We start from the raw sequence: 14,865 nt of genomic DNA, 5'->3' as shown, positions 1-14,865 counted from the left end.
CCTATTAAATAATTGTGAGAATGACAGTTTATTTGATAGTTACAAAAGCAACTGCTTTGAGTGGCTTAAGTTAACATTTCCCTGAACATTTTAATGAAAGCTTTCTTTTGAGAGCTCAGTATTTCTTCACTTTTAATAGTATCATTCTGTATTTATGTTAAAAGCTCTTATTTAAAAGTGAAATCATTGAGATAGAAATCTATAAAGTGTAGTAATTTAGATATTAAAGCTTAAACCTTGAGGCATATACTTTTCAATTCAATATAGTTTTGTTGAGAATTCCTTTTCATTGATTACAGAAAGATTGTTCTATTGTTTTCCAGTAGTCCCTCCAATTCAGTTTATATGATATTTTAGCAGATGATTGAGGAAACATTAAGTAGTAATAAGAATAAGATTCATTACAAAACTATTATTTTGTTTCCTGTAAAACACTAGGCATGGGTTTTAAGACATAGAAACTCACATGTTAATATGTTGGTAAACTTGATTATAGTTGCTAATAAATTTACGATTACAATTTATAACTTTATTTAAATTTGTTTTTGACTTTGAAATCTGGTATGATAGTAAATGTATTTAAATATTAACTAAAAGTGAGAGATTAGTGTTAATGTTTTCTTATCATTTCCTGGAAAACGTAATTCCTTAACCATTTTTTGCTGCTTCTTTTAATTTCATAGGAACAGTTGGATGTAGCTCTTTCCAAAATCTGCAAGAATTTTGACATTAACCATTATACCAAGGTTCAACAAGCTTATCGACTTCTTGGGAAAACACAGGTTTGTTTCAAAAGGATGTTTGCATTTTTCTTTAATCAGGAATTTGTTGTCCTTCTTGATTAAGTCTGAATGTTACTAATCTCATGTCCTTAGAAAGTTTTATTTAATGGAGTACATTTTTATGCTGAATTAACAATGATAAAATGGTTGTTCTCTTAGATTCAGAATGTATATAATGTGATTAAAACATTACAGTAGTTTATTTTCAACTATGAAGTACTTGTCAGGGTTAGTATTTTCACAATTTTATGTAGATTTTCCAAAAAGTATATTGTAAGATAATTCAGTAGGAGACAATATGTAGTTCCTTTTATCTCAGCTCTTGGTTCTGAAACAAGACTTCCTAATTTGCAGCTTCATGGGTTGTTAGGTAGGCCAGCATGACTCCCTCAAAATGATATGTAAACATTGTACATTTTGTACATTTATCTGTAACACAGGTTGATTTTATTTATCAGATATTTCAGAGGCTCCCATTATCCCTGAAATGTCATAACTTCTCTCATAAGGTATGGCTTTGCATACTTTTAACGTTCAAGGGCTTCCTTGAAAAACTTGAAACAGGTGCCATGGTTTTGAAAGTTAATTGAATTTTTTGTTTGTATAGGATTATATGTTTACCTAGACAACATTTAATATTATAGATGTAAATGTTTTCTTTCCTTAAATGGTCCCCTCTTTCAGAAGGAAGTTTAAGAATTTACTAAACAATTTAAACTCTACATTTTGAAACCTGAATAAATAAATTTTACTGTTTATTGTACGTTGATTTTCATGTCTTAAGCTATACCCAAGAAAAAAAATCCAAGAAGAAAGAACTTAGCAATTTTGAGGGATATGTTTAAACACCTTTGAAAATAGGATTATAACTTCTCATTTCCCCCATAACATTAAGTCTTACATTCCATAAATATTTTTTGTACCTCCTACGTGCATTGCTCCAGGTGTCTGGATATAGGGTTTTATGTATCTTACCTTTTAGCGAGGGATACTGACATACTTCTTTTTATTTCACTTCACTTTATTGTGCTTGTTAGATACTGCGTTATTTACACTTGAGGTTACTGTCGTAATTGTTTTGTAGTCCATGGGCCATGCTCATATAAAATGGTGAGCTTAATTGACAAATGTTGTATGTGTTCTGACCACTGCACCAACTGGCCATTCCTCCTTCTCTCTCCCTCTTTTTGAACCTTTCTATTCTTTGAAACAACAGTATTGAAATTAGGCCAATTAAAACCTACAGTAGCTTCAGATCTCTCAGTTTAAATCAAAACCTAGAAATGATTAAGCTTAGTGAAGATGGCTACACTAAGGGACAGATTTTCATTGTACACGAAACAGCCTTCTATTGGAAGAAGATGCCACCTAGGATTTTCAGAGGTACAGAGGATAAGTCAGTGCCTGGCTTCAAAGCTTGAAAGCACAGGTTGACTCTCTTGTTAGGGGCTAATGCATGTGGGGACTTTAAGTTGAAGCCATTGCTCATTTATCATTCTGAAAATCCTAGGGCACTTTAGAATTACTAAATCTACTCTGCCTGTGCTCTATAAGTGTAGTAACAAAGCCTGGATGACAGCACATCTATTACAGCATGGTTTACTAAACATGTTAAGCCCACTGTTGAGACCTCCTGCTCAGAAAAAAATGTTCCTTTCAAAATATTACTGTCCATTGACAATGTACCTAGCCTCCCATGACTTTGATGGAGATGTACAAGAAGATGAATGTTGTTTTCATGCCTGCTAATATAACAGTTATTCTGTAGCACACGGATCAAGGAGTAATTCTGAGTCATACTATTTCAGAAATACATTTTTTTAAGCCTATAGGTACCATAGATAGTGATTATTCTGATGGATCTGGGGAGAGTAAATTGAAAACCTTCCGGATTTACCAGATGCCATTAAGAAAATTTGCGATTCCTCTGCTGGGATCTCAGGAAAGTCAACTGAAAACCTCCCATAAAGGATTCACCATTCTAGATGCCATTAAGAACATTCGTGATTCATGAGAGGAGGTCAAAATACCAACATTAGCAGGAGTTTGGAAGAAGCTGATTCCAGCCTTCATGATGGCTTTGAGAGGTTCAAAACTTCAGTGGAAGAAATCACTGCAGATGTGGTAGAAACAGCAACAGAAGTAGAATTATAAGTGGAGCCTGAAGATGTGATTGAATTGCTACAGTCTTAAGATAAAATTCGAATGGATTTAAGAGTTGCTTCTATGGATAAGCAAAGACAGTGGTTTCTTGAGATGGAACCTACTAATGAAGATGCCATGAACATTGATGAAGTAACAAGAAATAATTTGGGATATTACATAAGCTTAGCTGATAAAGCAGTAGCAGGGTCTGAGAGGATTGAGTCTAGTTTTGAAAGAAGTTCTCCTTCGGATAAAATGCTATCAAAAACAGCATTGCGTGCTACAGAGAAATTGTTTGTGAAAAGAAGAGTCAACTAATGCAGCAAGCTTCATCATTGTCTTTGCAGAAATTGCCATAGCCACTTCAGCCTTTAGCAACCAACACCCTCATGAGTCAGTAACCATCAACATTGAGGCAAGAGCCTTGACCAGCAGAAAGATTGACTGGCTAAAGGCCCAGATGATTATTAGCATTTTTAGCAGTTTTTTCAAATTAAGGTTTATATGTTGATTTTGAAGACATAATGCCATTACACACTTTAAATAGACTACAGTACAGTATAAATGTAACTTTTATATGCACTGGGAAACCAAAAAATTTGCTTTGCGAGGTGCACCTGTAAATGAATATGGCGTCAGGTAGTAACAAGTGCTACAAAGAAATATAAATCAGGGTATGTGGATGCAGTGATAGAAAGTACTGATTTATATAGGCTAGTCATGGAAGGTTCCCTGAGAAGATTACCGTTGAGAAGTGCACTGAATGACATAAAAGAACCAATGCATGCAGAACGATGCAGCGGGTAATTAGAAATATGGTTATGTACAACATATTTAAGAAAGAGTAAGATAAGTACCAGTTATAAATACAGAACAACAGAGCAGTGATCACAAGTCACATTTATTTTGAGTGCTCTGATAATGTGGTTATATTAAGGGTTATTTGCAAATTATAACACCTAGTTATACATCTGAGAATAATAGGAATCTTTGTGTTGTAACTATTATTTGAAAAGATGTTTCCCTGGGTGTTTTCAGTCTGTTGAAATTTATTTATTTTATTAATGTGAAATTATGTTGTATGTTTTTTCTTTCCACAGACAGCAATGGATCAACTTCATATGCACTTCACCCAAGCCATTCACAACACCGTGTTTCAAGTTGTTCTTGGATATGTGGAACTGTGTGCAGGAAACACAGACACAAAATTCCAAAAGCTGCAATATAAGGATCTCTGTACAGTATGTAGTGACTTAATTACTGTTCATATATCTCTCTTTTAGATTTTAAATTCATATTTTATCTTGGCACCTGCTAGTTGAAAATGCTACTAAAATAAAAATAAATCTTTGCCAAAATTTTTTTTCTCCCAAGTTGTTCTTTTCCTTATAGAGAAATTGGAGGATTGAGTCACACAAATGGTAAAGGTTACTGAGATTGGAGTGTGATTGCTTCTCAATCAACTCTTTACCATCTCATAGGTTCTTTTACCCTTCTCTCTCAGGCTCCAAATTATCTTCTATGATTGCATCTAGTAGGCTTCTACGCAACCATCATTGCTGGTTTTCTGTACAGATTTTCAACCAGTCTTTTCATGTGTATAAATGCTGTCTTTGTCAGCATCTGTAACTGGTTTTTTTCTTTTTCTTCTTAGAGAAATTTAGGTCTTTAGGTAATATAACCCAACAGGTGAGAAGTGGACTGACTTGGGTTCTGTTTTTGAAGTAGGTCCTGCTGATGTAGAGTGTGAGGAAAAGAGAATGATGAATAATTGGGAGAATGGTAGTGCCATTTGCTTTTATGGGGAAGAGTGGGAAGGAACAGGACTTGGTGAAAAATCATGTGTCTGTTTTGATATCTATTAAACATTCAAGTGGACTTGCTGAGGAGGCATTTGCATAGAAGCACCTAGAGTGATCACGGCTGAGTTTGTAAATGTAGGAGTCATCAGCATCTACTTGTATTTAAAGCCCTGATACCAGGTAAGAAGATTAAGGTGAAAGGGTGTAAATAAAGAAGACATGAGGGTCCTGGGCCTCATGACATTCAGGGAGTAGATAGAGGGGTGAGACTAGAAGAATCTTAAAAAGAGCAACTAGCTGTGTAAGGAGGAAAACTAGGAGATGGTAGTGTCACTACAGCATGAAGAAGGAAGTGTTTCAAGAAGAATGGAACCTATGTCAGATGCTGCTGGGTCTGAATATGGTGACATTACAGGATTGACCACTTGATTTAATGATGTGGAGGTCATTGTTTACCATGATCTCTTCCATTTTAGCCTAAGAATGCACTGTCTCTGACTGGAGACATCCTTGAGTTTTCTCTAATGTCAACTCAGGAAATTATAACACTTCTAGTTAAGTAGATATCTATTCCGTTTTGTAATTGTGTTCAGGAACTAGTGTAAATTTAAGTAATCTTCATCCTTTAATGAATTTCTTTGTCGGAAGTGCTGATTACATGTCTATTGGGTACTAGAGAGATTTTCATACCTGAGCTACAATAAGTATTCTGGAAGGGTGTGATTATATATGATGTATTAAAGATTAAGTTAATAACGACAGTGTATGTATGTTAATATGGCAAAAAATATATTTTTAAACTGATTGTATAAATCATGAAGACGTTTTACAGATTTTATGATTATAAACTTTAAGTGTGATGTAATTGCTTAATATGTCTTTAAATGTTCAGTTTTAAGTATAGTTATCATTTGGTAAATAATTTTGAATTGTGTTGTTTATTATTTTTCTTATATATGTTCTTACTTCGATAGTATATATTTTAAATTACGTAATCACCTTTTTTATTCTAATAATTTTTATTTTTAAATTCAAATATTGCTATCACTAATAGGTGGTAAAGCAATTTATTATGTTAGCAATTTTTTTCTGTTAAAGCAGAAAATAACTCTTAAACCAAACATTTTAAACAAATTAGATTTCTGTCCTTTCATCTTTTTAAATATGGTTAAATCTGTTGTGTTTGTATGTGTATATTTTGTACTTTCATTTATTGACCACTTTATATGCTTTTTTAAAAGTCAGAGACATATATTGTGCTCATGCTTCTTGAGAAAGCCCCTTTGCACATTTACATAATAAAAAGCTGAAATGTAATACTTGGCTTACATATTTTTATGAACAAAAATTTGTGCTCAAGGTGTTTACTATATCATTATGTTTTTTCTTAGTTTCTTTCACTTAAAAAAAAAGCTGACTGTAGGCCAGGCATAGTGGCTCATGCATGTAATCCCAGCATGAGGAGGCCAGGGATTTAAGACCAGCCTGGGCAGCATGGCAAAACCCAGCCTCTACTAAAAATACAAAAAAAAAAAAAAAAAAAAAAAAATAGATATAGTGGCACATGCCTGTAATCCCGGCTACTGGGGAGGCTGAGGCAGGAGAATCACTTGAACTGGGAAGTGGAGGTTTCAGTGAGCTGAGGTCACACCACTGCACTCCAGCCTGGGTGACCGAGTGAGACTATCTCAAAAAAGAAAAAAATAAAAAAGCTGACTGTAAAATAATCTTTTGAAGTAGCTGTGTATATTTAAATTATCATATAACAAATAGCTTATCCTTAATTTCATCTTTGGTAAATAATTGTTAAAATTATCCTCAAGAAACTTATGGTACTGTATTATAAAATTATCTGTGTATGTATGATAGTAGGTGAGATACATGTATGTAAAATTAAGTTAAGGAAGCCAGTTATCAATATTCTGAAGCAAAGTCATAGAAAACACAACAGCAGGCACATAAATTATTATTCATCTAACAGTTTTACATGTTTGGTTTTTATTCAAGCTGTGCTAAAACATTAGTTGAAGTAGTTTTGAAGTGGTGAGAATAATATCAAATATTAGTGATGGCTTCATGGAAGAATTTATTTTTAAGAAAGGAGTTAATGTAATAAGGTGAAGATGACGATGCATATTAAGGTAACTCATTTTCTTTGGCTGTTCGCAATAAAAAAATTAAAGAAGTTTAGAAATCATCTCAGGCCTCCTAGAAGTTAACCTCAAGACTCATAGTCAGTGCTGCTACTGGCAGATGTGAGTGCAGAAACCTCTCTGTAACCTGTTAATTTATTTCATAATATTGAATCATATTTGATGTTTAAATCAGGTAAGATTAGGAGGAAATTATTTCTTACCAGTTCTGTTTTTTTTTTTTTTACTTAGTTTGATGAAAAGATGTTAACTTTTAGTAACTGAGTTCTGTAAAATATAGTGATTACCTAAGGAGAGGAAAGATAGAGGGAACCCTTAGGAGCTGAATAAAGAAGCTGATGAAAGGAAATCTAAATATATTTTCCTGGTGAGAAAAAATATCAAGGCTCTGGCATAACTCAGGCAAGAGAGATAGTTCGTGAAAGAACCTTATATTAGAATGTAAGCTTCTTATTTTTCAATATGTGGCAGTGGGTGATCATTTTAGCCTCTCATTAAAAGTAACTGATAATAATTATTGAAGATGTATTCATGGGAGAGCAAATGTGACAGAGGAGCATCAGGTAAGCAAGAAGCGAGAGAGTCCTCAGAAGATGTGCAGGGTGTTGACTGTGCCATGAAATGAGAAGAAAGAGTCTAGGCATTTTGGCAGTTTGTTTTCTCTGTCCACAGCAATATTTTGAACGAAGTCTTTAATCGCAAATAGAGTTTAAAAATAACATTGAAAATCAAGATGAATGGTACAGAGTAAAAGGGAGATTGAGTTCCTGTGAACAGGGAATAATTGTGCTTCCTTTAAATGGAAAGAGAGTAGAAATGAAAAGAGATAATCATCTGCTTGCTTTATTCATAGTATCATTTTAAACAATTCTTAGATATCAGCCTAAATGAGCAACAGTGAAATTAAACTAGATATTTTTTAAAAAATCTCTTTATAAAGAAATCTGGTAGAAAATTAGTGTTCCATTTTTATTTACTCTGGTATAGAGAACCTCAAAGTTCTACAAGCCAGCAGCATCCTTTCCCAATGAAATTTCTGCCGTTTGTTTCCATTCACCATTGCTCTGAGTTTAAAAATTTAGTTGGTTTTGAGCTTTTTGAAATCATTTTGCAGTTGAATGTACTTTTTTTCTTCACTAAACCATGTTTTTTGAATGGTTTAATTACATGCATAGTTTTTATAGGTTATCTTTCAGTCAGTTTTTCCTGGTTTTCTTAAATGTATTGATTTACTGTTTTTACACCAGCTGTTTCAGTTCTTTTTTTTTTTTTTTTTTTTTTTTAATGGGTACATTATTTTGAAACCCAAAGATTTTCAAATGAAAATTCAATATACTTCATTTCTGGAAGGGACAGTATAAAGGGCTCATACTAGTACTTTTATTTACTTAAAAAATTAAGCCTTGTTTGTGATTGCATTTACATTTTGATGTATTCTACATGTTTACATCAATTTGCGGAGAGATTTATAGACAACATTTGGAAACTTTTAATATAGCACTTTTGTAGAGAAACCTTTGTGGTTTATTTGAAAGTTTGTGAAGTATTCATAAGCATTTTTTTTTTCCTTTTTAAAAATAACATTTCTTTGGCAGACTGATGGATTTTCCTGGGGAGCTTATTTCAAGATGCTAATTAGGGTGTTATTGATTAATTTTAGGATAATAGAGTTGGCTAGGCTGCCTGAAGTTTTCTCAACTGTTTTTAAAAGTGTTCCTTTCCAAATGATCTTAATGAGCTTTGAGTTCTGTTTTTATGATGAATTTCATAATGTAGTAAAAATATACACCATGGAAAAACTCTCTCTCTCTCTCTCTCTCTCTCTCTCTCTGTGTATATATATATATTTTTTTTTTCTATACACACACACACACACACACACACACACACACGTATACATACACACATATACATTATTTGGGGGAAAATAAAATGTTTCTGTTAGAAAATCTTTTGAAGTCATTTCATTATGTGTTTTCATAGTGTCTGGCACATTGGAAGTATTTCCTGAGTAATTAGATTGCCATATTTGTCTCCAACTGGTGTGGTGTTAACACAATTATAGTCTGTTTAGGTTAAGTGAGAGGGAAAGAAAATTAACATTGAGCACCTTCTCTGAGCCATGTACTTTATATTAGCACAGGTGCTTTATAATAGTACATCATAGAAAGACAAAATATAATACTGATCTAATGTTCCATTCTTATAGGCTTTTAAAGTTTCATTCTTAAATATCTTTAGTAAGATCCCTGTAGAAGATATAGTTTATTTTGTTATTAGTATAAAACCCCAAAGAGAAATTCTTCTTTTGAGTGAAAACATGTTTCTGTTCCTAAATTCTCAGAATACTTTCTTTTGTGAGGAATTAATATTTTCTCTCATGGGATACTGTGAGAGTGTATTGATTCTCTTTACTATGGATGATAAGCTGCAGGAAGTTAATGATAAAGTTAATGTTCATGTTTAGAACCCATTTTGTTTTGAGTTCTCTAAGGATTAACTGCTGCCTCCTTATCTTCTTTTCTGTTTTCCAGCTTCTTAAACTGGTATGTTATTTATATGTCTTTATGTTACTCACAGTCTTTATAGGGTTAGACATAATGTAAGTTATGTAAATAGTGGCTAAAATTAAGCAATCATTAATATACATTCTCTTAAAAATATGCATATTTTATGCAACTAAAACATTAATTGTAGGAAAAGACACTAGCAAAAAGAAGAAAGTAGAAATTGTATATGTTTGCATGCAAAGCTGGTTCTTTTAATTTGTATATAAGCCTTACAGCTTTTAAAAGTGGCTGCACAAACTTTTATAACTTTTTTCCCACTTGTTACATTATAAACAATTTTTCCATTTCAGTAAATATGCTACTTGTATAATTTTTAATGACTAAATGGTATTTCAGTGTAAGAGATTCTGTGGATTAATAACTGGTTTCCTGTTCTTGGATATTTATGTTATTTCCAACTTTTGTCATTATGAACAACACTGTAGTAAATATTCTTTTTTTTTTTTCCCATTTATTTATTTTATTGCATTTTAGGTTTTGGGGTACATGTGAAGAACATGCAAAATTGTTGCATAGGAACACACGCGGCAGTGTGATTTGCTGCCTTCCTCCCCATCACCTACATCTAGCATTTCTCCCCTTGCTATCTCTCCCCAGCTCCCCACCCCCCACCATCCCTCCCCTATTTCCCCCCAACTGACCCCAGTGTGTAGTGCTCCCCTCCCTGTGTCCAAATATTCTTAAAGCTAAATCTTTGCGTACTTCTTTAATTGTTTCTTTAGGATAAATCACTAGAAATGACTTTGCATTGCCTTTCAAAGGCTTTACATTTTAAAGGCTTTTGGTTTTTGTTTCCTAAATTGCTCTATAAAAATGGTATTTCAACTTACATTCTTGATCAGCAGCGTCTGCTTTTATCCCTTTCCCTAAGCACATGAAAGCTGATTATCTTTTATTTTATACCAAAATTGTCAGATGCCAGAAGGTAGCATATCAAAAGTAATTTGTGTTGCATATCACTCAGGCATATTTGTGATGACAAGGAAATTAAACATTACATTGATTGTTGAGGTTAATTTGCTTGATGTGGTTGGATAGGTGAGTAGACCTTTCTTGCTGAATGCTACAAATTTGAATATTTGGTTGAAGAGAGAAACCTTTTCACTTCTAAGAATATTATAATTTACTTGGTTTGCTCAGGTCAGTTTCAGAATGAACTGAGAATTCAGCTGTCAGATTTATTCTTATCGCATATATGGAGTGCCTAGCTAATTCTGTAGCATATAATTTTATGTACTGATTTCTAGATTTAAGTAGGTTTTGATAATTTTTAAAATTAAAACTTAATGACCAAAAGATAGGTAAGGAAAGTTTATTCATTTCTTCCTTTTTTTCCCTGCCATTTTCTCTCTGGATCATCAAAAACTGTGAAGAGTCTGAAATTTTATTCTACTTGCAAACTAATAAGCTAGCCTGTTACTATTTCATGGTTTCTGGTAGAAGACACAGACTTCATATTCTTAGCACTATAACCTGCTAAGTGTAAACCTGTTCCCTTGTCATTACTGAGGTTTTCTTACTCAGTCGTGAGTTCAGATCAGCAAGAACAAATAAGACTTTAAAGAGTTTATAATCTAGTTAAGGCCACATTAATTATGTTCAGAGGTAGAGTAAGAAAAGGCCAAATGGCATAAAGTATCCAAGGGGTCAAAATATCTCTTTGAGATTTGTAAGGGAGGTAAAAATTGGGTCTCAGATTTCAATGTGCACAAGAACAGTGTGTGTCCAGGAATGGAAAGGAAATATCATGAGCAATGGCATGAAAGTAAGAAAGCACAGGGCAAGTGGAAGGAACAGTAGATTGTCTGGCTTGGTTTAAGCGGATTTTTCAGTATCGTGGTTTGGTTGTTTCTAATGCACCCAGGGAATAATGAGTGCCTATGGAGCACATGCTTTGGGGAACCATTTATCTGGGTAACCAGTGTTACTCTCTTGACTGGAAGTGGAGGGGTATTCTGTTCACTTGACACTGGTCCAGGTCTGGCAAGGCCTCTATATTTTCGTATCTAAGAACCCTTAACATGATCAAATGTTATTACATTTAGACTGCTGGGTGATATTTTTCGGGAGGGGGATTGGATTGGAGATTAAAAAAAGCCAACCCATCTTTATATGGTGGCACACAGCTGCCAGAAGAAAGAAAAAAATAAATTTACTAGTAGGAAGCCATTTTTAGGGCACCTTGCCTGAAAGGAAACCATTTTTGAAACCTGCCAAAAACCTGATTCTTTATTTGCTAGTGTTTTTATATTTAAATAGTTCCTTTTTTTGTTATCTCAGACAGCATGGAGGTTACTAGTAGCATCTTATCACCTGAAACTTTGAAGATAATTACATGTTCTGATTATACATGCTTTGCTTGTTTTATAATAGTGAGCTATCTATTTGATTAAAGCCATTTAACAGCAATTAGAATAACCTGCAAACTAAAGAAGAACTTTTTATTTCACAATTTAATTGGTGCTAGTTACTTAATTCCAGGTTGGGATTATTAATATCCTACCTACTACATGTCTTATGTGTATGTACATATTTAGCATTAATGATAAAATGTCTGGTAGATGAGATTGAATGTTTTTCTGCCCATTTATATTTGTTTTTTAAATCATGAATGAATCCAGTTTTGCTAAAAGCATATGCATATTTTTGTTTATGGAGACTCATAGTTTTTAAAGCTTCAGAGGGATTCTAGGAGATTTGCTTTACCTCTTGGAATTTAGATACATGAATTGCTATGCAGGAGTCATGATCAAGTAAGTCAAAAAGTTGGGCTCCAAGCCCAAACACATTTCATCTTGTTCAGTGCTCTTTTCATTATACAGTACTACCTCTCTGGTTTCCAGTGGTTAGAATCTTAAGATAATCATATTTCATACATGTAGGCCCTCACAGAAGTACTTAGATATTGGAGAGATCTTGTAACTGCTGGCCCAAACAGTTCCGTAGGTCCAGAGTTACCCCCAGAGATGTTTTCCTTTTTTTTTTTTTTGAGATGGAGTCTAGCTCTGTTGCCAGGCTGGAGTGCAGTGGGGCAAACTCAGCTCACTGAAACTTCCGCCTCCTGGATTCATGCGATTCTTCCACCTCAGCCTCCCGAGTAGCTGGGACTACAGGCACACACCACCATGCCCAGCTATTTTTTGTATTTTTAGTAGAGACGGGTTTCACCATGTTGGCCAGGATGGTCTCGATCTCTTGAGCTTGTGATCTGCCCACCTCGGCTTCCCAAAGTGCTGGGATTACAGGCGTGAGCCACCACCCCCGGCCAGAGATGTTTTCAACTCCGTGGGCCTAGTGCTGTTTTGACCAGCAGCATGTTTTCAGAAGCCACTCAGCAGGATTGTCCCCAGCAGCTTCTGATGATATGAGCTTGTAGTGCTAACAGCATTCATCTAAAGATATTGATAACCCTTTGTTGTTTTTTGAAATCCGTCTATCACTGTGTGTGTTTTGGGTGGTGGAGGCACTGGGAGTTTTGGATCTCTGTGAGGATGCCAAAACATCTGTTCCCTTTATGTTTGTTAGGATGTGATTAGAGTGCTAAATCAAAACGTGGAATAAGAACAAAATAATTCATTACAACCATCCCTAAGATTTTTTATGTTGATGTTCTGAAATAAAAAGCATTACTTTGAAATTTTTCTAGGGATTTGGTGATAGAGATTTCTTATGGGTATTAAAGTAAATTATAGAATAAGAAGCAAAAGACTAACTAGCAGCTCCCTCCCCGCCGCCTGCCGCCGTATTTACTGCTTTACTTCGAATTTAAATAACTTTCATAAGATGACATTCTTTCATTGTGTGCTTTAAACTTATAAAGGCTGCTTATATGCATTTCTGGATTTATACTGTTCTTTGAAAATGGCCTAAACTTACATTTTATAATCAAGACTGAGATGTTGCTGGTTTTGATAAGCTAGTTCCATCATTTTTATTTTAACCAAGTAGGTTGATTGAGATGGTTAATAGTAGAAATGAAAGGTGCCAAGTGTCACTCTGAACTGACAGTGATAAGAGACGGGGAAATCAGATTTGTGGATTTTGTGAAAGTCTTAATCAAGATTGGATTAAGGAGTGAATTTTGGTGTTTGAATTGTGAAGCATAGTGGAAATGTGAGCTTCTTGCATGGGACATGCAGATTTGTTCATCTTCTCCAAATCCTTCCTCGTAGGATATTTTTTACCCTTTTTGATCACCAAATTTATTAGATATGTATGTTGTTTCTGTTATAGAGTTTATGGATTTTTTAAAAATCAGGATGCTTAAAATTTCCTTTTTGTGTTTGTTTTTTGGGATATTTCCCAAAGATTACATGCCTATTTTATCTTTTCCCCTCACTTCACAACCTTTGCTAAGTAAATTGATGCTACTGGCTTTTCAGTTGAAGAGTAGCATTGGAAAATAGCTTTAAAACACAGAAATATTCGGTAATTTCGATTTCTTATCTATTCTTAAAAAATTTCAAGATAATGTTATTTAGCTCTTGGGGGTGTCTTACTTTGTGAATATTTTCTAAATTGATTCAATCAAGACTTTCATTGCTATTTTCTATATGTGATGTGAACATAGATCTGGGATTATGATACGGTGCTTCTCTGTTATGATATTCCTAGTATGATGCCAAATGAGTCTCCCCTTAACCTGAACTCTGTTTCAATATTAGGTATTTAGTAATAAACGAATGACTTCAATCACTGATGAAACAGGAAGATCCAGATACCTCTAACATGTTTATGACAGGTGAAACTGAGAACCAGAGTGGTTTATTGTCTAAGGCATGTGACTGGTAACTTGTGGAACTAATGCAAGCTGGAATCCAGGGATTCCAATTCTTTATTTGGTCTCTTTCCATTGTGCTCTGGATATGTGAAGAATTGATGTTAGGGTGGAACACTCAGGTTCCTCTCTTAGCCTATCTTTTATTTTTTAATTACCTGTGTAATTATTTGCTTATTCTCTGGCTTCTTTGAATCTCTTTCATTATGATTCATTCATGTCTTTGTAATAACATTCTCTAACTGAAATTTGGAGGTGATTTTTATAAAGTAATTAGAAAATATTAGTTGCAAATGATTTTAGTTATGTGATGTTAAATGCAGGAGAAGCATTTGTCAGTGTGAGAATTGACACCAGTTGGTTGCATGGCATAATGGAAAGAGGCCCAATTTTAAAATGAAATGACTGTTAACTTATTGCCAGTATAACCTTCAGAGATTAACATAGCTGGGCTTAAATTTATCAAACACATTGTTTTTTAAAAAGTCAATCCCAATTCACCTTTTCTTCTTAAACTATTTGTTGTTATGTATTTAATAAAATGTTTAAATTTGTTTCTGTTTTAGAATATAAACTTAGGCAAGAATCATCTCTTTGCTGGTGCTGCATATATCATAGTCTTATGTTTGTACACGT

The 14,865-nt window shown here is 33.9% G+C and overlaps 1 protein-coding gene across 2 annotated transcripts in view; it reads left to right on the top strand.

Annotated features, from left to right (window-relative positions):
* VPS50 (VPS50 subunit of EARP/GARPII complex) overlaps positions 1–14,865 on the top strand; it is a 127,797-nt gene that overhangs the window by 41,498 nt on the left and 71,434 nt on the right. For both annotated transcript variants that reach the window (XM_032252955.1, XM_032252956.1), the window contains exons 11-12: positions 684–782; positions 4,028–4,168. In XM_032252955.1, coding sequence (XP_032108846.1) covers positions 684–782; positions 4,028–4,168 — 240 coding nt within the window. The remainder of the gene's footprint in view (positions 1–683; positions 783–4,027; positions 4,169–14,865) is intronic.

Source organism: Sapajus apella, unplaced genomic scaffold (assembly GCF_009761245.1).
Source record: "Sapajus apella isolate SASKATOON/1434 unplaced genomic scaffold, GSC_monkey_1.0 scaffold81, whole genome shotgun sequence".
Lineage (NCBI taxonomy): Eukaryota > Metazoa > Chordata > Mammalia > Primates > Cebidae > Sapajus > Sapajus apella.
Note: the sequence above shows the minus strand (reverse complement) of the source record. Positions and strands in the feature narration are given on the sequence as shown.